Here is a 21,338-nt window from a genome sequence, read left to right as displayed (position 1 = left end):
TGCGGGAACAAGAGGAGTCAGAAGTGACTCTACTCTGGTTAACTATGGTCCTGGGGAGTGTCTTACCTTTTTCTTGCTACAGTATATCTGCCACTTTTTCTCTGCTGGAAGTGCAAACATGGCTTCCCTGTGTTTGTCTGTGAGGTCAAGTTCATCCTGAGGAGGAGAAGAAACAGAAAGATTAGCATTACAGAGATCAGTATTATCCCTATAGAGTGCACTGCAGCGCTGTCATCGAGGAGAAAAGCAGCTCGCCCACACACATTTAACACAGGACTTACTTCAAGGTGTCTTTTACGCCAGCGACTAATGTAGCTTCCCATGGCCTAGGTGCAAGGTGGGGAGAGCACAGCACCACGGGGGCCCACGATTTGGGGGAAATGGCTAGGTTGGGCCTCAGCTGTTGCTAATGCTATGGATGGTCCACTGAGCAGGCTGCAAGGCTGTTAAGCTACAGGAATTTGGGACTAATCATAGTAAAAATGATGTTTGCTGCTGACAATCTTCCAGACAGGACAGCGATCATCGAAGATGGGAACTCGGGCTGAGCCCTTGGATGACTTACACATGATAGGAATGAAAATGCACAGACACTCAATACCAGCAAAAACACTGACTGCAGATAGAGGTTTTACTAAATGCCAAGGTCTTTCCTCTAAGCACCCCAGTCATCCAAAAATGGATCTGTGGATGGACTGCTGTAATGTAGATTCTGAATGCCCCCCAAAGGCCCATGTTCCCCAGGGTGACACTACTGGAAACTGATGGGACCCTTTGGAGGTAGAGACTAGAAGAAGCATGACCTTAGGCCAGCGGGGTAGACCCCCCAAAGGGGATTGAGGGACCTGTCCATTGCCTCTCTCTGTCTCCTGGTCATGATGTAAATGGTTTTACTTTGCCAAGTGTTCCCTTCATGATAATGCTGCCTTGATTTAGGGCCACAACACTGATGCCAAAGATCATGCTATGGAATTTTTCAAACTGTGGGGTGGCATAAACCTTTTCTTTTTACAGGCTCATTATCTTACATGTGTTTTGTTAGAGTGATATAAACTGACTAAGGCAGCAACAGAAATCAAAGCCTAGGTTTGGGCAATAGATTTAGTATATAAGGAAATCACAGCCAGTTTAGCTGAAGCACTGAGCTACACAAATCATGGATGGAAGGTAAAGCTATAGCCACTTTATAGAAGGCCTTAAGGACCTGGCCAAGAAGTGTCATTATTATTTTCTGTGGATGGGTGTTTCGCGTGCATGTCTGTCTGTGAAACACAGGCATACCTGCTGTCCCTGGCGGCTGGAAGAAGTATCAGCTCCCTCCCCTGCAACTGGAGTTACAAACGGTTAGAAGCTCCTGCATGGATACTGGGAATTGAACCCAGATGCCCTGAAAGGGCAAGCAGCCAGGGCTTTTAACCACTGAGCCATCTCTCCTGACCTGGGAACTGTCTATTTTTTTTTAAGATTTATTTATTTATTTATTTTATGTATATGAGTACACTGTACAGAGTAGCTGTACAGATGGCTGTGAGCCACCATGTGGTTGCTGGGATTTGAACTCAGGATATTCGGAAGAGCAGTCAGTGCTCTTAACCGCTGAGGCATCTCTCCAGCCCGAACTGTCTATTTTTAAACAAGATGAGCCAGTAGAGTTTTGGGTAAGTGCCTGGTGTCATCACCATAACTCTCAACTAATATTTCCTAAGGATTTTCTGTACAGACAAACATTTCCTATTTAGTTCTTATAATGAACCTAAAGAGGGCCACTCATTATCACATGTCCTTACAATACTAATCTCCATTGTAAGAGAGTTAAGGGGAACTGAGGGTGAAGATAGACACTTCCTCAGGCCTACACACCTGCTGAACAATGCACTAGGTTTTTAAGCCCAGAGCTGTGCGCCTCCAGGGTCCAGACTCTTAGCTTCTTAACTCAGTGCTTAGAAACATTAAGCCTACAGAGGTGGAGAGCTTGGGAAGTCAACTTACAGACATTTATAACTAATGAATAGCAGCAAAGTGATAATGAATATGGAGTGCTTAGAGAGAAAGTCTTGGCATTTAATAACTCCATCCATAGTTAATGTGATTATTGGTATTGAACGCCTGGTTCATTTTCGTTCCCATAGGAAGGTTATCTAGTTAAGAGCTGTAGATGGCTGCGTGTGGATAAAAGATAAAAGCTATAAATTAGGGTTCAATAAGGTTCTGATCTCTAAAGGCAAGTTCTCCTGCTGATGCCGTGTGTGTGTGTGTGTGTGTGTGTGTGTGTGTGTGTATCTGCTGTCAGTCATTCTTGGGGACATGCAGGTACAAGTCACTGGCATCCTATCTTACATTTTACACTCCTATGAAGACTTAGTCATTGTCTTAGTCAGGGTTTCTATTCCTGCACAAACATCATGACCAAGAAGCAATTTGGGGAGGAAAGGGTTTATTCGGCTTACACTTCCATCCATACTGCTGTTCATCACCAGAGGAAGTCAGGACTGGAACTCAAGCAGGTCAGAAAGCAGGAGCTGATGCAGAGGCCATGGAGGGATGTTCTTTACTGGCTTGCTCAGCCTGCTCTCTTATAGAACCCAAGACTACGAGCCCAGGGATGGTCCCACTCACAAGGGGCCTTTCCCCCTTGATCACTAATTGAGAAAATGCCTTACAGCTGGATCTCATGGAGGCCCTTCCCAACTGAAGCTCCTTTCTCTGTGATAACTCCAGCTGTGTCAAGTTGACACAAAACTAGCCAGTACAGTCATCAAGCGCCATTACATCCACCTTAAAAAGATTTTCCCCTTTGCTTCATTCACCATGAACTACCCAGACTTACTTATGTCCCAGTAGCCCTGCCGGGGCTTCTGGCACAGCCCCTTGCACATCTTCCTTGCCCTCCCAGTCCTGTCTACTCAGCACGCCTAATGCTCTTCAGTCTTTTCTGCTTTCCATCCTGGGTAAGCACCAGGATCACCAGGGCTTCTGACCTCACTGACCACTAGTGTGTAGGCCATGCAGGGGCGGGGGTGGTGGTGCAGCGTGGGCATTTCTGTTAGGTCTCCAAGATATTGCCGATTCTCTGGTCTAGAAACCATGTGTTAGAGCCACTGCCTTGAAAATAACCCCTGTGCTGTTTCAAGAGTCCAGTCCAGAATCTTTATGACTTCCATGATGCCTGAAAAATTACCCATTCTGTAGCTGGACTCTTGAATACTTCCACTTGTAAAACTTTTTCTGCCAGGGTAGCTTCTATTTAACTCTCTGCTTTAATATCACTGACACCTGTCCCTCTAGAGCCTCTTAAGAACAGGCCAACTTCCCGCCTCTAAATCCCGCCAAGTCCTTGCTTCCTCTCCAAAGCAGGCAGACTACAAACTCCCCCTGCGAACACTGGCGACAGCGACGAGCCATGCAGTAATGCCTGGCACAGGGTGGCAACAGTTACTTCTCTCACTCGAACACAAATCAGATGCTAGCTAGTTTTAAGAGCAAGATAAACAGTTAACCATGAACACACACACACACCCACACCCATACTCTTACCAAAAGAAGCTGGCTAATGAATAGCCAGGGAAGGAAAAAACTGGCACTGAAAATTTCATTATGAGAGAACATGTTTAAAATGCTGAAATTCTGGCATGCAACTTTATATATGGGAAGTAATTATCTTCCTTCCTTTTTAAATTTCCTGTGAGTCACACCTGCTCTGAAAAACGGGAAACAAGGCGAACATAAATCGCTTCCCGAGCGATCAGCTCAGTTAATCAGCTGCTCAATCGTACCTCGCTTAGTTTGGGGAAATGCTTTTGATTTGAAGGAATAGCACTCTTAACAACACACATTTACTACATAACAGCATTGTTTTTCCTGAGTCTAGGTGTAAAAAAAAATGTGTGAATCCTAAAACTTCAAAATTCACAGTGTGGTGGAATAGTGTGCAATGCATTTTGCTGGGTTGCAGATATGACCTATTTTAAACTGTGAGAACACAGAGGAGCTGGGGCACACAGTCTAATGCCAAAAGAAAATGGTCACAGAATAAAAACAAATTGCTGTAGTGTTCCCACAGAGAATTTTGATCTACAATAAGAACGTGGGAAAGGATAAACGTGTTCTGACAGTTATAACTAATGACTGTTTAACATTTTCCAGGTGTCTGCTAGTAACATTTTATGTCAATTAATTTGTTTTAACTCATACAACAATCCCACCAGGTGGGTATTATTACTAACCCATTTTCTACAAAACTGGGTCATGGAATGATTGAGCACCTTGCTCCAGGCACGAAGCCAGCCAACAGCCGAGGTAGGACTAAAGTGCAAATGGACTGCGAAGTCTGTGCTTTCAGGTACTATCTAGTCTTCCAGCAGGGAGGTGGACTCATGTCACAGGAACAGGCATGAAGAGGCAGCCACCAAGTGTCTGCTAGAAGCAAGAAGCATGTTTTATTGGCAGCTGTCCCTGAGTTGTAGGCTTTTATTGATTATACATCTTGGACAAGTGACATGGCCTCTGACTTTCAATACCTTCATCTGAAGACACAATGTGGATGCAATCCTCTAGTCACCTTGGGAATTCATTCATGGAAGCAAAGGTACTTTGTGCTGAGGTTCTATTAAATGTCAGGCACTGAGATAGGTTTGGGACAATAAGGGTGTCTGTCACCTGCTTGTGAGGACAGAAGAGAAATCGGATGCCAACTGAAGGATGATCACATGCTAAGCTTGTTGTGGGAAAGCTGGTAGAGTGAAGGCTTCCCCAGGTAAATGACTTGGCCACCAGGAACTAGACAGGCAGAAAGCACTGCAGGCAGTAAACAGCAGCTGCAAAAACCACTCTCAACTTGGTCTTTATCCTTAGAGTCACCAGAGATCCTAGGCAAGCAAGCAAGCAAAGATTCAAGTAGATAATGTAAATCCAGGAATGCAGAAACACAATGCACAGGATATAGAGAGACACTCACTGGTCCACTGGAAAAGTTTCTCTACTCTGGCATCCTATTTAATGATATAGCAAGAATGCATGATTTTGAGGGTTCCATCAGCAATCTCTTACCTAGTCTAGAGCCAGGCAACAGGAAGAATGCAAAGATGAATAAGACACACTGGCTTCAGGGTACTTATATCCTCTCTGCAGAGACGGATAGGAGACATTCCAGTTCTTCCTTTGCAGGAGAAAGTACAAACTCTAAGCAGGTCAGGTGCTTCCTGACAGGGTCCCTGTTGACCTGCCTCACCTGACTGCCCCCTCCACCAGCAGTGCCTCCAGCAGCCTGAAACTCAGAGTACAGTGTGCTCCTCCCAATGCATCTCAGAACCATCCCAGTCATCCCAGCTTTCCCAAAGCATCGGCTACCCACTTCAAATAGTGGGTCTGACTGTCCTGAGATGGCCAGTTCCTCGGTGCCCTAATGCATTTTTCATATGATTATGGTCAGGTTATTGGCTTGTCTCCCTCCCATTGTGGACTGGTTCCTAGAGAACAGTAGCCCAGTTTGTTCTATTCATCTTCACTTGTGTCTGAAGTACACAAGTGAAGATGAATAGAACAGTACCTGACACAAAATGACACAAGAGGAATGCAGGAGGAGGGAAAACATAAGGTAGGAGGAAAGAAAGGTCAGGATGGGAACTGGAAGGGAATCAAAGTGGAACCGACAGCTTTTACAGATTAAAACCGAGGGCCTGGGAGCGGGCTCTGTGGGGAAGGCCCTGGCCATGCTGAGATAAAGAATAGGTTTGAATTTCCAGAACTCATATAAAGCAGGGCACAGAGGCAAGCATCCTGTGCTCCTACAGGGAGGTAGGAGGTAGAGGCAGAGAGTCCTCAGAAGTTCACAGACTAGCTAGCCTGGTGTGGACAGGGATAGAGAGAAGACATCTATCTCAGATAAGGTGGAGGGTGAGGGAGTACTTGAGGCTGTCCCCTGACCACCACATACGCACTGTGGTACAGGAGAGCCTGCACTCACACACAAGCATGAACACACACCACACCTACTCAAAACCAAAACAAACTCTTCTCCGAGATCTGGAAATCCAAACCAATTCTTTATTGTGTCCCTTAAAGCAAGTGCCAAGTCTACCATTTTACATATAACTTTTATTCAATACCACAAATCACTTCAATGAAATATTGTCATCTTTGAACATTTTCAAAAATTTTATTAGTATAGATGGCATTTAGGTCAATTATCCCCCAAGGCCCCTTAATAATTAATTTAATAACTTAATAGTTTAATTAGATGACACGTTAATACTAGTAAGAAGCCCTTTGGAACCTCTTTTGCTTCTGTCAGGTTAGAGTTGTTTGTGTTGTCACTGAGAAAGGATTTCATGAAGTCTGGTCTCACCTCAAACTCACTATGTATCCAAGGATGGCCTTTAACCTTGGACCTTCTGCCTGCATCTCTGGAGTGCTGAGATTCTACCACACAGGAAGTACTGGATGTTGGAGACTGAACCCAGGGCTCTGTATACTAGCCAAGCACTTTGCCATCCAAGTGACATCCTGGCACTGGCTTTTGTTACTAGAAGAGGCACCATGAGGGGACTTAGTCCTGGGGTGTTGGGTTTCCCACTAAGATTAACAAGCATGCTTAGCAGAAAGCCAAGAACACCAGGCTGCATATGCATCTCACCACACCTCAGCCTGGATGGCCTCCTCCTCACAGAGGCCTCAAAAACTTGCTTCTTCATTTTATTCTTTAGGGCTAGATCTTTGAAGTTAACTGACAATGACCTAGTGAGTGACAAGATAATGCTTTGTGCTGACTCAGCGTCATCCCCCTTCCCTAGAAAGCCTGTTTCCTAAAAACTAAAGCTCACAGAAACCCGTAAAGATTCCTCTCAACAAAGACAGTAACGGTCTTTTCACTTATTCATAGAACATGTATTTTTTTCCCTAATATCTTGAACAAAGACTTTTTTAAATGAAGAAAAGAGCTCTGAGGGAAGGCCAGCTGTGGGAACCACAGTTCTAGGCTTAGCCCTAACAAAACATATTCTTAAGCCTCCACTCTGAAAGAGTGTGGACAAAGAAACCTCACTGGGGCTACACTTACCTTTCAGTGTGACCAAGTAGGTCAAAGGAGAAACACACATAAATCAGAAAACAATCAGTACGGGACACGCCAATAAAAGGAAACACATTGATTTGCTACATAAAGCAAAGGAAGGCATTTTGAAATAATATACAATAAAGGTCTGAAATGAGTAGAAAGATTAGTACTTTGTGGCAAACTCTGTTTTCTGTGATTTTAAGTGACTGAAGTGTAAGATTACATCGAAGATTACCTCCAGCCTACTGGAGGGTCTATAGGGTGCGGTAGACCAGTAGTCTATTTCTAATGAGGTCAGCTCACCCACACATGCACATGAATGTACATTTAGACAGAGGTTAGGATGGCATTTGCACAATCCCAGAATAGAGGGTGGAGAGTAAGAAAAACAAGGAAGGAGAAGCTAAAGCCCTTGGGGTACCCTGCTCATCCACTCACCATTTTGCATGTTTATTATGTTTGGAGGTTGTGTTTTGTTTTGCTTTATAATGGTCCTTGACAAGCTAACTTTCTATCTGATTGCATGTACACAGTTCATAGAACTCCCAAGCCTATTAGTCAAACAAGCCTTTACATTCCTCCTACAAAATTGCCCATGGCAAACAAATCCAACTCCCAGAGTCTAGTCCCATCCAAGTTTCCTACACACTGGGTAGGTTGTATTTATGCCCTCTCAGGATGGAACCCCCTTTTCCCATAGTACAGCTCTACAATACTGGAAGTCAGACCCTAGAGGGGTCAGGAGCCAGAACACATGTCAGAGGTACATGATAACTAGAAAAGACCAGACAAGGAATGTGGATACCAAGATGTGATCCTCTGGCAGAAAGTGAATGTATGAAAGTATACACTATTAAACTGCAATAACTCATTAAACTTACAGACATCCAGCCCTATCAAGACCTGTGACTGTCACACCCAAGAGTCATGGGTTGCTAATACCTCTTAAAACTTAATCACAAATGACCCTGAAAACACTGGTTTATTCTTAGGGTGGTACTTAGAAGTATGACAGTTTGATATGATTTTTGACAGTTTGGAGGCATACTCCTGCTCCTAACCAGTCAGGAAGGCCAGAAAAGAGTAGGTCTACAACAGAAAGCATTCTACCCAGAAAGGACTGGGTATGTTCACAGACAGATTCTGAGGGCTTCAGCCCATAGCACTTCTGTCAACAACACCCTAAGTCACTACACAGAACACCACAGGATGATTCATTATCTCCTAGGTAATGTTCTGTGACTGAGAAACATGTTTTCGTGTGCTACAGACAAACGAGAGAGAAACCCCACAAACAAAGGCTGACGAACAGAACGTTTAGCATCTTACTACTAATGCTTTAATGACTTTATTTCCTTTCTTTCCTCTTAGGAGCAGACAATACAAACTATATGCTGTTTGCTAGTCAAACTCTAGCTACACCTAGAGTTCTTCAGCTTTTGTTGTGTGACTAGAAATCCACCGGGGTGACTTAACTTTTAATTAATCTGAATCAGCAGCTGCCTGCCAGTCCTCTAAACCAAATAACTGTTCTATAAGTAGCTAAATCATTTCCCCAAATACCCATTTTCAGAACTATACTCTAGTGAAACTTCAGTTGAGCAAGTATTTAATATGGAGGATTTCTAAGTTGTGCTTTCCTAACTGAATGGAGAGACTGAGCCAGCCATAGTGACAGACTCTAAGACACCCCAGAGGTCTGTGGGAGGCTGGAGCCAGAGCTCCCTGCAGGTCCCTCCTGCTCAGGCCAGTTCTGCTCTTGGAGCCCAGGCCCCTCCCACACACTCAAGAGACTTGTTTGGCAGCTCATCTGACACATTTCAGCATTAATTGGGTGAAAAGACAATCCAGCAGAGGCTCTTCCCACAGCATAGCTACAGACTTACTTTACTAAGTAATATATACTGGAGAAACTTTGTTCTCTGTATGGAGTGTGTGTGTGTGTGTGTGTGTGTGTGTGTGTGTGTGTGTGTGTGTGTTTGGGGGGGGGTCATGTGGAAATGTGTTCGAGTGCTTACAGGTGTTCATCTCATTGAACCTGGAGCTTATTGATCCAGGCAGATGGGCCAGCCAACCAATCTGGAGTCCACCAGCCTGCCCCTCCCCTACTCCAATGCTGGCATTATGAGCTCTTATGCACTGAGCTCTTATGCTGGTGCCGGGCAGCTAAACTCGGGTCCTCACACTTACAAGACTGAGTTATCTCCCTAGCCCTTGGTAGACGGATTTAAGAGTAAAATGATTTCTTAAACCTCCTCACCTTTGTTCTTTTAATCTGGTCCCCTTCCTGCAGGGCACTCTGATGTTGCCATAGTAACATCCAAATGAGAAAGATGAATAGAAAAGATGACAGCAGGTGGGGAGGAGGCACAAACATCAGTCCAAATGTATCATCACTACTCCAAGAAATAGTCACAAAACAAACCCAGCTGCTGGAGCGCTCAGCAGTCATGGGTGTACACACTCACACACACACACACACACACTTCACAAGCTAAGCTTTAACCACTGGGATCCACTCACACAGCATCCAGGCAACAAGCCTGCACTGTGCACCCCTTCTGGACTAGGTACTACTTCCAGGCCCTGGAGATGCCATCGTTAGGACCCACAGATGCTAGGAATGCCTGCACCATTCTGCTCTCTCAAAGTGCACAGCTGCATCTGCAACCCAGGTTTGACATGAAGCCTTAGTCACTAAAGAATACTCTCAAGTTAACTGGCGAGAGGACGGGGAAGGGCTTTCTGGCTCCTTCTAAATTTGGTAGTTGCCCATCTTTCCAGAAAACAACCCCTGTGTTTATTTCGTTGGCTTCCAGTCGCTGCGTTGAACTTTGTTCTTGGATTTTGCAATGTGCAGAAGTAAGAAGCTGGCAGCTGTAGAGTGTTTTAAATGAATCCATTTAAACTGGATAAGAGAAAAATATGCAGCTTCTAAAAGGAGGGATTTTTTTTTCAACAAAGAAAATTCCAACTCTTCATCCATGAGCCAGAAAAAGCATAGCTGAAGACAGAGCTGTCCACTGAGCTCCCAGTGCAAGAATCAAGAGACGGTGTTGGAAGCAGAGGCGCTCTGGACTGGGGGTTTAGTGGGGAGGGTTCTGAGTGTAGTGGGCACACTCACAGATAATCTAGAATCGAAACGTGCCCTGCTCATGGTGGGCTAGGGCCATGCATGTGGTGAGGACTCTCACGGCATCAGGATGAACTCTCAGCAAGTTGTGTATTCAGACCAACAGATCTTTCTAGCCACTACTAGAGCACATTTTAAAATGAAAGGTGAGGGGATAATTGTAACACTATATTTCCATCTATGAAACTGTCAAATAACAAACTTTAAGACAAAGTAAGTACAAGAAAAAAATTACACTTGAAAGCTTACCCAAACCTACAATGAGGTACAGAGATCAAACCAGGCCCTTGGCCTTTTAGCTCTTAGTGGGGTCAAGTACAGAGTGGCTACTCAGTACAGAATCTTGGCTGTGTAATTTGCACCTGGGAGCCTAAGGACAAAATTAAGAGGTCATGTTTTCAATTCTAGCCCAGAGAAGGCAGTTATACACCATCTGGGTCTCTTTAGGTTTCATATTAATAGAACTAATCAGAACCAAAGGGACCTAAAGTTATTTTCTCCACAGCATATTAATTTATAGATTTACAGTGGTATTTGTTTGTTTGCTTGGTGACACTCCCTCGGTAGCCCAAGGCTGACAACAAACTCTGAGGGCAGCCAAAAATGGCCTCCCTCCATGGCCACAGGCCTGGGACAGGTGCCACCACACCAGCCACTGCTTCAATTAAACAAGAAGCTGCTCCTGTTTCTTTCTGTCTTCCTGTCCTCTCACCCCATCTCTTAGATCTAACATTAGGAAGAATTCAGAGACAGACAGCAACTAGACTGACAACACTGTATCAAACATAAAGAAAAAAAAATCTAAGTTTAATAGCTTATTGTAAAATGCCTTGTAATGACAAAATACACACAAGATTGGAAGAGAGAGTCTTTCCCTCAGCTCTGGTGAGGGAGGACTAGAAGAAAACTTACAAAGGCATTTTGACCACTAAAGGATTCTTTTTTTTTAGCAATCAGGGTCTATGCCAGAACAAAGAAATATATAACATCTACTGGGATAAAACTCTGCTCCCAGCCCTTCTTTGATTTTAGAAGCAATACAATGTTCTCTGAAAAAGCACAACAGATACAGGCAGGTAAAAGCACACAGATCAACATTAGCCTATATTATAAACCATCAGCTGATCTCAGGGCCAGAGCAGTTGCTTACCAAGTTCTGCATTTATGATCAGTTTTATCTCCTTTAAGCCAACTGCTCATTGGCAGCAGGTCACACCACAGTGACAAACACACACACATGTGCACAGGAACTTTAGCACGGAACACACTTATGTCCATATCTACACTGCCACTTCCCTTTGTGACGTAACCCTTATCATACTGGCATACGCAGTTCTTACCTAGAACACATCAGGTTAATTTACTCAAAAACGCCAAGTGCCACTGGAAATCTACTCAATGGTTTGGTTGGGTTTTTTTTTGTTTTTTTGTTTTTTTTTTTTCCTTCACTGTCAACTAATTGTGTCCTTTAGCTAGACATTCCTTTCGTCCTTTATTAGTCTGTCAGGTAAGAATAAACCCCAATGCTTTCATTCGATTCTGGTTCTTGACTTCTAGACAGCTGAATGCTCTGAAGGTATTCTATGTATAAAATCTGATTTCCTCTGCTTGGTTACCAGAAATCCTAATGCTCTAATTTAAAAACAATAGATCAAAGCCATTACTCCTTACAACCAGAATTTTTTCTTCTATCAGTTTAAACTTACAGTTCCTGCTTACCCATTTTCTCCCCATCTTCCACTGGAGACAGGGAACTAAATGGTTCTTGTAAAAATCTTTCTATTCTTAGCCATGGTTTTAGTTTAGTACAAAGGCACATTTAAAAAAATGAGGAGCTAAAACATGATACAACTTCTCATTGATTCTGATGATAACAGAAGAATTTTATTATTAAAAAGAGCTTATAATAGCCCCAGTAATAAGAGAAGTGATTTCAAAAACCTTTAAAAAGGAGGTAATTCTCATGGCTAGCAGGACAGAATAATCTGTAGTCTCAAAAGCTTTCTAAAATATAAAGTAATAAAATAAAATAAACACATATAATCACACCTCAGTTCAAACAGAACCACCTATATGGGAGTATAGCTGTAAGCCGAACAAAGGAAGCGATGTTGGGAGTCCCATAAGCTGCACAAACGAAGCGCCCACTGCCTCACTCTTGGTTCTTCACCAGACCATGATGGTTAGCTCCCATCACTGAGAACACCATAGCGCTGGGTGATACAACATAAGGAAATGAACCTAGTAGTGACTCAAGATCCCTCCCTAATAGTTAGCTTTCATGGTGCCAGGAAATGCTAGGCAAGCTTCTGAGTCATCAACAGTCTTGCCTAGCTATGGAGTCTGAGAGCTACAGTAATGACAGACCTGATAAAATATGCTCACTGGTGCAATAGTGGCATCAATGTTACAGGAGTAACCAGGTGTTTTCTGATTGGATGTAAGGCCCACTTCACAGGGCTGAACTCATGCCCAGTGTTATAAACCTGGCCAAGAGCGCATGGTTGGGAGAGCATCGAACCCACGAGAGAGCCCATTATTGCTTTACTAAACAGAGGTGAATCCAAATGTTTTCTAAAGATATATCACTATGCCAAGAGTGTACCTTTCAATCCTCATCAGAAAAGCTTATTACTGTAGTGGACAGTGATTAATAAATTGTAGTGGACAGAGACTCACAGAATGAGTAACTGTGGAGTATTCAATCCTAAATGGGACAATATACTCTGTGATGGTTTGTATATGCTTGGCCCAAGGAGTGGCACAATTAGAAGGTGTGACTCAGTTGGAGTAGGTATGTCACTGTGGGTGTGGGTTTTAAGACCCTCATCCTAGCTGCCTGGAAGCAGTATTCAAATGAAGATGTAGAACTCTCAGATCCTCCTGCATCATGTCTGTCCAGACTCTGCCATGCTCCCGCCTTGATAATAATGGACTAAACCTCTGTAAGCCAGCCCCAATTAAATGTTGTTCTTTATAAGAGGTGCCTTGGTCATGGTGTCTGTTCACAGCAGTAAAACCCTAAGACACATTCCCTGCCAACAGCACTCATGGAACACAACAGAGAAGTGGGCACAGATTGTAAGAGCAAGACATTAGGAAGTGTCTTAGTTGGGTTTCTGTTGCTGTGATCAGAACCATGACCAAAATCAGCCTGTGGAAGAATGGGTTTATTTCATCTTATACTTCCAGATAACACCCCATCACTGAAGAAAGTCAAAGCAGGAACTAAAGGCAGGAACCTGGAGGCAGGAGCTGACTGCAGCAGAAGCCACAGAGGAGTGCTGTTTTCTGGTGTGCTCAGCTTGCTTTCTTATATACTGCAGACCTTGTCCAGGAGTGACAGCACCCCCCCCACCCCGCCCCCGGGCTTGAACCTCCTGTGTCAATTATTAATTAAGAAAATAGCCCTCAGGCCAATCTTGTGAAGGCATTTTCTCAAGTTAGATTTCATCTTCCCAGGTATGTCTAGGACTATGCCAAGTTGACAAATAAAAACCAGCGCAGACGACAACCGCAGAATTGTATCCATGACAGGCCTGCTGCACGCATGAACCCACAGCAACTGTGGTTGCCTGCACAAGACCGATGCAAGATCAAACCAGTCATAATCCTGGCATAGATGGAGTGGGGGCTCACAAAGACCTATCTCTAGCCGAGGATCTTTGACAACTGAAGGCTGTGAAGATAGGAGCATCCGTGTTCTTCAGGGAAGTAGGCTGGCCATGCTCCAGTGGATGGTCTACACCCATACACACATGGACAGCAATGATTAGAGCCACTGGGTTAAGAAAAGAAAACCAGGAATTCAGAGAAGAATGGCAGACAGTGGGAGTGGGGTGTGTAGGAGGAGTTGGAGGGAAATGGAAGGTGGGCATGACCAAATGCATTGTACATATTGTGAAATTCTCAAAGAATGACTTAAAGGAGTTTAAGAGTGTTTCTTGAAATCAGGTTCAAATACACTTTAGTAGAGACAGGGGGAGAGACTGAGGTCAAAGAACAGTGGTGTTGGAAGAGAGACTGGGAATTTTATTCCAGGAAAACCTATCATGAAAATTGGTTAAATAAATCCTCTTCTCTTAAAACAAAACAACAAAAACAAACAAACACCACATGCTTGAGCCTGAGCTACCCTTTCTTTGTACTGGGCCACACGTGACAGGAAGCGGCCCCTCTCTCAGCACTGGGTCACACGTGACAGGGTTGCATGTTGAGTGGCCTGTCATCCCTGCTCTAGAGCATCATCAAGCACCGTGTTGTGTCTCCTTGGGAATCTAGCACAGACCGGCACTTACCACACACTCACATCAGAATAATCAATCTGTGGCTGAGTAACACATTGTCTGCTTCTCCTCAAAGGAGTCTATTGAAAATATTGTAATGCAAGCTACTTGAGCAAGACAATTTACAGGGCTGTTGTCGAGTGCTTCCCAGATAAGTCAGATGAGACCATCTAAGTATGGAAGGAACACAGCTGCATCTAATTGTAAGGCACTGCCGCTACCACGGAGCAGTCGTGCTCTTTATTTTGATCTAGGCAAAGAACAAAGAGTAAGAAATGGAGGGGGTAAGGGAGGAGAACAGGCAGGGGTAAAGAATGAGGTGGGATGTGGTTAAATGGCATAAAACTCACAGTGTCAAGTGATCAGTCAATGAGTGACTCAGTTGTAATAATCCATAGGAGTTAGAAATTATCAGGAAATCTTATTTTAGACAATACATACATATACCTTAGGAGTGTATATACTGAAAAGAAGGTGGGAAAGGATGAATAAAAAACAAGTGTTGGCAAAGATGTTGAAAAGTTGATTACATCAGGCAAAATGGCTCAGCAGGGTAAAGGCTCGTGTGGAACATGCCTCATGATCTGAGTTCAATTCCCAGAAATCACATAAAGGTGGAAACTGACTTCACAAAGTTGTCTTTAAGACTGCCATAGGTGTAGCATATGTGCCCACATACACACATCACATAATGCTCTCTCTTATACACACTCTAATTAGTAAATAAATGCGTGTGTGTGTGTCTCAGTTCAGCCACTTTGGAACAGTCTGACAGCTCTCAAAGTTAAACAGAATCTTTTAGGCTAAGCTCCTCTGCTTGTAGGTCTGTACCCATGAAAGCCACAACATATTTGAACGCAAAAAGTTCTTTGTACATGTTTATAACAACATATTTCATAGTTCTTAGCTGGCAAAATATGAAAAAAATCTAAAATAATAATCAATGTTGAGTGGATTCTTAAAGTGTGATGTATCTCTATAATGAGATTTTTTTTGGCAATGATTAGAAATGAAGAACTGGCACCCACACAATGGATGAATTTAGATATCATGATATTGCATAAAGGATGCCAGTTACTAAGGTCTGCATGTTGTGGTTCCATTTGTTCAAACTCTCCAAGAAATTCCCAAGACATAAGGCAGTTCAGGGGTTTTCAGAACGGATGGCAAGTGATGCTCAGTGGACACTGAGAGTTATCTTAAGGGCAACAAAAATGCCTAGATTGGTTTTGATGGTGCCTGCAGTAAGGGCTGTGTATATTGCATAGATGAATGTGGCAAACAGGTAAATGTGTTGTGGTAAACAATACCCTAAGAAGTAGTGAGTTGAAGGGACAGGAGGTGGGTTGGTGTAGCTTGGTGGTACAGAACTTGTCCAGCAAATGCAAAGCCCTGGGTTTGATCCCCAGCAGAAGAAATTAATAATAATAATAATGATGATAATAATAATGATGATGATGATGATGATGACAATAAATGGTAAGGGTCAAGTGCCTCCAATTCTTACTGTCCTGCTTGTGGCAGGGAGAGACTGCTAAAGGTACCCTCTTCCTGGCTATTTCTTTGAAGGCTCACAAGCTCACCCTCCTTCCAGGTTTGCCTCATTAATGAGATGATAAGGCTGCAATATGCTGTTCTGAAAGAAAGTCACTTGTTTCACGTTTTAGGAATGTCACGAGTGACTCATCAGACAGGATGAGGGACAATAACCCGCTCTGATAAGATGCTTTCCAGCAAATGCAGAGGGAAAGGGGCCGCAAGTCAGAGCTCACACAGCAAGCAGATTAGATTCTAAGAAGGGGGAAACTCGGTATTTGCTGAGAGTTTTGTCCTCAGAAAAGACCTCACTTACCTCCTACCCTGCTGCACTTAGTTGTAGACTCTAATGCATGTCCTAGGTGCCTGCCTGTATTCTTCCCTCCTCTCTTCCTTCCTTTTTTCCTTCCTTCTCCCCTCCCTTCTTTCCTTCCTTCTTTCTGTACTTCCTTCTTTCAATCTGGAGATTGACTCTAGGCCCTCTCACATGACATATATACAAAGCATTCCATTTATTTAAGAAAAGGTCTCATTACGTTACCCAGGCTGGCTTTGAACCTAGGAGCCTCGTGCTTCAACCTCCCAAGTAGCTTGGAATTCAGTCTTGTAATACCAGATCCAGCTAGGTGGTTTGCGTTTGGTCTCTGATGTTGTTTTAGTAATCTTCTTCAATCTTTACAGAAACTCTCTCACTGAGATTGTTTGATCCTCATTTTACAGAAAATGAATCAAGCTCAAATTCAAATAGAACCTGCCTTTAAAGAAATCCCCTTAGACTGCAGGCAAAGCAGGCAGCCAGCAGTGCTGACCAAAGAGCCAGGCCCTCTCTGCCACTCCCTTCCTGGTATAAGGTACAGCAGGATCACTTGTGTAACTGCACAGAAGAACCCAGAGAAAAAGCGGCTGTGAGCCCACCTCTCTAGCCTCAGGCCTCCCCTGGCAATTGGAAGGATTTGTGGTCTAAGTCCCTGAAGTAAGAGGTAGACAAAAATCCATCGTCACTCACCAGGACAGACACAAACCTCAAGATAATTTGTTTTCCAATGGTTTTGGCTTAAGGTTCTGGTTTGGCATTGGTTTTTTAACAACTAGCAGCTGTAGGCAATTTTCTCCTACACAATAGAGACATTAGTAAGCAGAGAGTGGAATTTTCTCCCTCTGAATGCAGAGAAGCCGTCTCCAAGATGTACATCGAGCCGCGACTGCCAGCTCCTGGGTAGGTCTCAATTCAGGAGTCTGACAGGACAAGCTGAAGGGAGCACAGATGCAGGATATACAGGGATGCTAGCTCTCCAGGAGCTCCACAACCCTCAAGGCCTTCAGCTACCAGTGGTGCACACCTCTCCTCAGAGATACACTTTCGGTTGTAAAGCACTTTGAGCAAGAAATAAAATCAAGCCATAAATGCACCATGACTGCCCTTCTCCACAGCCATGCTGGCATGTGACTCACAGCCCCTCCCTGGGAGAGGACTATGCATCCTCTGGTCATCTCGGTGACCTCAGCCTTGGCCATGTGACTAGTGGTGCCAACCCCTACAAAGAAAGATGCTTTCTTAGCTGTGTTCTCAAACGTGACCTTGTGATCTACCCTGGCAATGAAAAGTGGGCCCCAGTGATATGCTACTTGCAGGCTGAGGTGTAGTAGAGACTGCAGTTTCCTTTCAGGGAGCAAAACTGCAGCTGACCTGGGGAGAGCGTGCAGCATTAGCACAGGGTGAGGCTTCGCTGTTGGGACCATGAAGGTTTCACTGCCACAGCTGAAGCTGGCTTGAGAGGCTGGACAGCTACTAACATGACCTCCCGCCTCTGTTTCCAGCCTTTAACTCTGTTGACAGGTCACTCGCTAAAAGGTCTTCCCTGACCGTGATCCCCATCACCTGCTCTCCAGCCCACAACAAGCACATACATGGTCCCTGAGGAAGAACTTTGCTCTTCTGGTGATGCTAGACTCTCCTGATCCATCCCCTCTGCTGCTATCAGCCGCTGGAGGCCAAGTCTAACTTTTTTGAATGTGTGTGTGCTTTGTTTTATTTCATTTGAGACAGGGTTTCGTGTATCCCAGGGTGGCCTTGCACTTGCTATGGGACCTAGGATGACCTGGAATTCCTGATCCTCCTGAGTCATCATACCCAGTTTATGCAGTGCTGGGGACTGAATCCAGGTGTCATGGCTAATCTTCCCTGACAACTCATTAAGACACACAGTCTGGGTATGCCTATGAGGGTGTTCTCAGCAAGATTTTACTGAGCAGGCAAACCCACCCTGGATGTAGGCAGTGGTGATCCATGGACTGGTGTACAAAGGACAGACATTCATCTCTGAAGTCTCTGCTTCCTGACATCTGACATGTGTGACTAACTAGCAGTGCCACACCCCTGCTGCCATGCCTTCCTGTCACTGTGGTCTGAAAGCAAAGAGGCTCTTCCTCCCTTAAGGTGCTCAGTGTCAGGGTGGTCCCAGAGATGGGAAAACCCAGACAACAGGGTATCAGGAATGCTAGGCAGGAACCTACCAATTGAACTATATCCCTAGCCACATATGTGAGTATGTGCATGCGTGTGCATATGTACATGTTTGCATACTTGTACTTGTGTGCTCTCATGCAGCCCAGGCTGGCCTTGAGTTTACTGTGGGACAGAAGATGACCTTGAATTCCCAGTCTTCCCACCTAATTTCTCAAGTGCTGGGATTGCAAGCAACCCCCCTCACAGCTGGTTATAGCTTTTTGATTTGAAACCTAAAATAAATTTCTTCATAAAGTAGAGAAGGGAGAGTGGATAAAATATTCAATATCATAAAGTACAAACATGCAATCATAAGCTATCTCTTTTTATCCTAATCAACTCTGCTCAAAAATAGGCTCATTTCTCCCCTTGGGAGACTAAAATGCAAACCTCAGCTCCGCAGACTCTCATGCTGGCTCATCTTTCCCTTTCTGAATTCTTATCTTTAAAAGCTGGAACAACAGTGTCAGTCCCCTGGCAGTCCCCTCCGGTTTCTCTGCACTAAGAATCAAGCAAGAGGCCACACTCTCTAGCTCCTGCCACACAATTGACATGGTCCAAGGAGAACAAACTCTATTAGAAAATGATGGCCGTGAGGATACAGCACTCCTTGACTTCACGGAGCACCTTTAAGAATCAGGCACAAGACCCTACTGGTGTGGCTCCTTCTGGCTTACGTACTGCATCAAACCTGAGAGGAGGTATTTCCCCTACCCTTTTCAGAAAACCGGCTCAGGAAAATCACCTGACTTTCTATACACACAAAGACAAACTCAGAGTAGTAAACTGAGGCAAGGCCTTGCAGATCTCTGCACTAGCTCTCTTTAAAGGATGCCATAGTGTCCTCTTGACGGGAAGGTGCTGAGTCGGCCTGCATCTCTCGATGAACAGGTCCTACGCTGGCCCCATCATCTCCTTTGAGGCTAGTGGCCTCTACGGTGTGATGGCATCTATAAAAACTTTCCCATAGCTGCTGCTCCTCCAATCCTATCATTAGTCTAAGTAATGATACCGTACTTAGGGACTAATGGCTTTCACGGAAGATCAAAGACAAGCTGAAAAGCATGACTACTTTTCAAATACTACTAATACTATGTGTTGGGGTGATGTGGGGGACTCTGGGGCATCCCAGAAGGTGTGAAGTAGATGCAGACGGTCCTTACACACATAAGCATGAGCCTGAGGGAGGAGGAGGAGGAGGAGCAAATTTGAATGCATTACCTACTTCTCTTTGAACACCAAATCCCTCTGCCCACACAAAGCACCAACAAAACCCTTGGATGTAGAGTCATACAACTTTTTTTGAGACCCATGCACACCCCCCCCCAGCCAACCCCCCCCCCTCGTATCTCAGTGAGGATGGTGAGGGTTCAGACACAGGGAGCAAAAGTGGACAAACCAAGCCAGCCCACCCATCGCCTCTCCTCTCCTCCCCTGATGTATCAACCATGGTATCATGGACATCCGAGACTCACCACAAGTTCACTGAACATGACATCAAGCTCCTCCACAGGGGGCATGGGCAGCGCTGGCTCCATTGTCTGAAGTGCAAAGTTGCTATCATTCCTAAGCCGATAGGTGATTTCTGGGTGGTCATTGTTTCGGAAACAGCAAAAGATAAATGAAATCCCCCGGCCACCTCTCTTCCGTGGGGCCATGGTTGAATTCTCTCCGGTTTCTTGATATTTCTATACTCTGTGAAAAGAAAACATGACATGGTTGAGTAGGACAGGTAAACATTTTGAAAAAAATCAAACCAACACAAAAGAGAGTTCCCTGTGCTTCTGGCCCTGTGTAGACCCTGCAGGAGGAAGGGGTAGAGGGGTGGCACCTAACTGGGCAGAGAGCTTATGTCCTTCCACTCCCTTGTGGATACTTCCTTAGGCCACCTGTGTAACCAGTGCAGCTCCAGCCACTGCACCCTGCATTGCGCTCTGACCTGGCCAGCGAGGGCCATTCTTTGTAGGAAATCCCTTTTCCTCAGGAACGGCTGTTTCTAAAGCTTCTCATTGCCACAGACAGAAACCACTACAGGAAAACCGTAACCAATCAAAATGCAGAGCCCGATGCCAACGGACACATCAACAAAACACTCCCACACTTAAGGCTCAGGGACCTTTCCTGAATAGGGACTAGGAAAAAATTAAGAGCCAGAGGATGGAGGACTTTTGCTGTGAGATGGTGTCTCCTAGTAACATCACAAGCCACACCCATCGAGTCTCACCAACATGACTGCCCAGATGTGAACAGCACAAGAACACAATGAACATGGCAAACTGGATGAGGAAAGCCCACAAGGCCTCAGCCCTACACAGAGAACCACTGACAATGGAGGAAAGCTGGGAGAGGTGGGTGTTGCAAAGAGCTTTTCTACTGATTGCCTAGATGACAAATGGTCAGTCCTGAAAACATGCAACACATATACTCAATAGGCTATATTTAGGAATATATGTGTATGAAAATACATATATACATGCATGCAATAACAACTAGTAAAAACAAAAGCAAGGGCTGGTGAGATGGCTCAGTGGGTAAAAGCACCCAACTGCTCTTCCGAAGGTCCAGAGTTCAAATCCCAGCAACCACATGGTGGCTCACAACCATCTGTAATGAGATCTGACGCCCTCTTCTGGTGCATCTGAAGACAGCTACAGTGTACTTAGATATAATAAATAAATAAATAAATAAATAAATAAATAAATCTTTAAAAAAAAAAAAAACAAAAGCAAAAAAAAGACCATGAATTTGAAGGAGTGTAGAAGGGGTTTATGGTACATTTTGAAGGGAGGAAAAGGAAGGGAGAATGTTGTAATTATACTATAATCT

The 21,338-nt window shown here is 44.4% G+C and overlaps 1 protein-coding gene across 3 annotated transcripts in view; it reads right to left on the bottom strand.

Annotated features, from left to right (window-relative positions):
- Positions 1 to 21,338, bottom strand: part of Daam1 (dishevelled associated activator of morphogenesis 1) — a 158,087-nt gene that overhangs the window by 74,150 nt on the left and 62,599 nt on the right. For all 3 annotated transcript variants that reach the window (XM_029484529.2, XM_085830438.1, XM_029484530.2), the window contains exons 2-3: positions 19,988 to 20,207; positions 67 to 156 (exon numbers count right to left, since the gene is read on the bottom strand). In XM_029484529.2, coding sequence (XP_029340389.1) covers positions 67 to 156; positions 19,988 to 20,170 — 273 coding nt within the window. In that variant the 5' untranslated portion in view covers positions 20,171 to 20,207. The remainder of the gene's footprint in view (positions 1 to 66; positions 157 to 19,987; positions 20,208 to 21,338) is intronic.

This window comes from Mus caroli, unplaced genomic scaffold (genome assembly GCF_978045245.1).
Source record: "Mus caroli unplaced genomic scaffold, Mus_caroli_1 scaffold_14, whole genome shotgun sequence".
Lineage (NCBI taxonomy): Eukaryota > Metazoa > Chordata > Mammalia > Rodentia > Muridae > Mus > Mus caroli.
The sequence above is the reverse complement of the archived record's forward strand: the minus strand, read 5'-3'. Positions and strand labels throughout refer to the sequence as shown.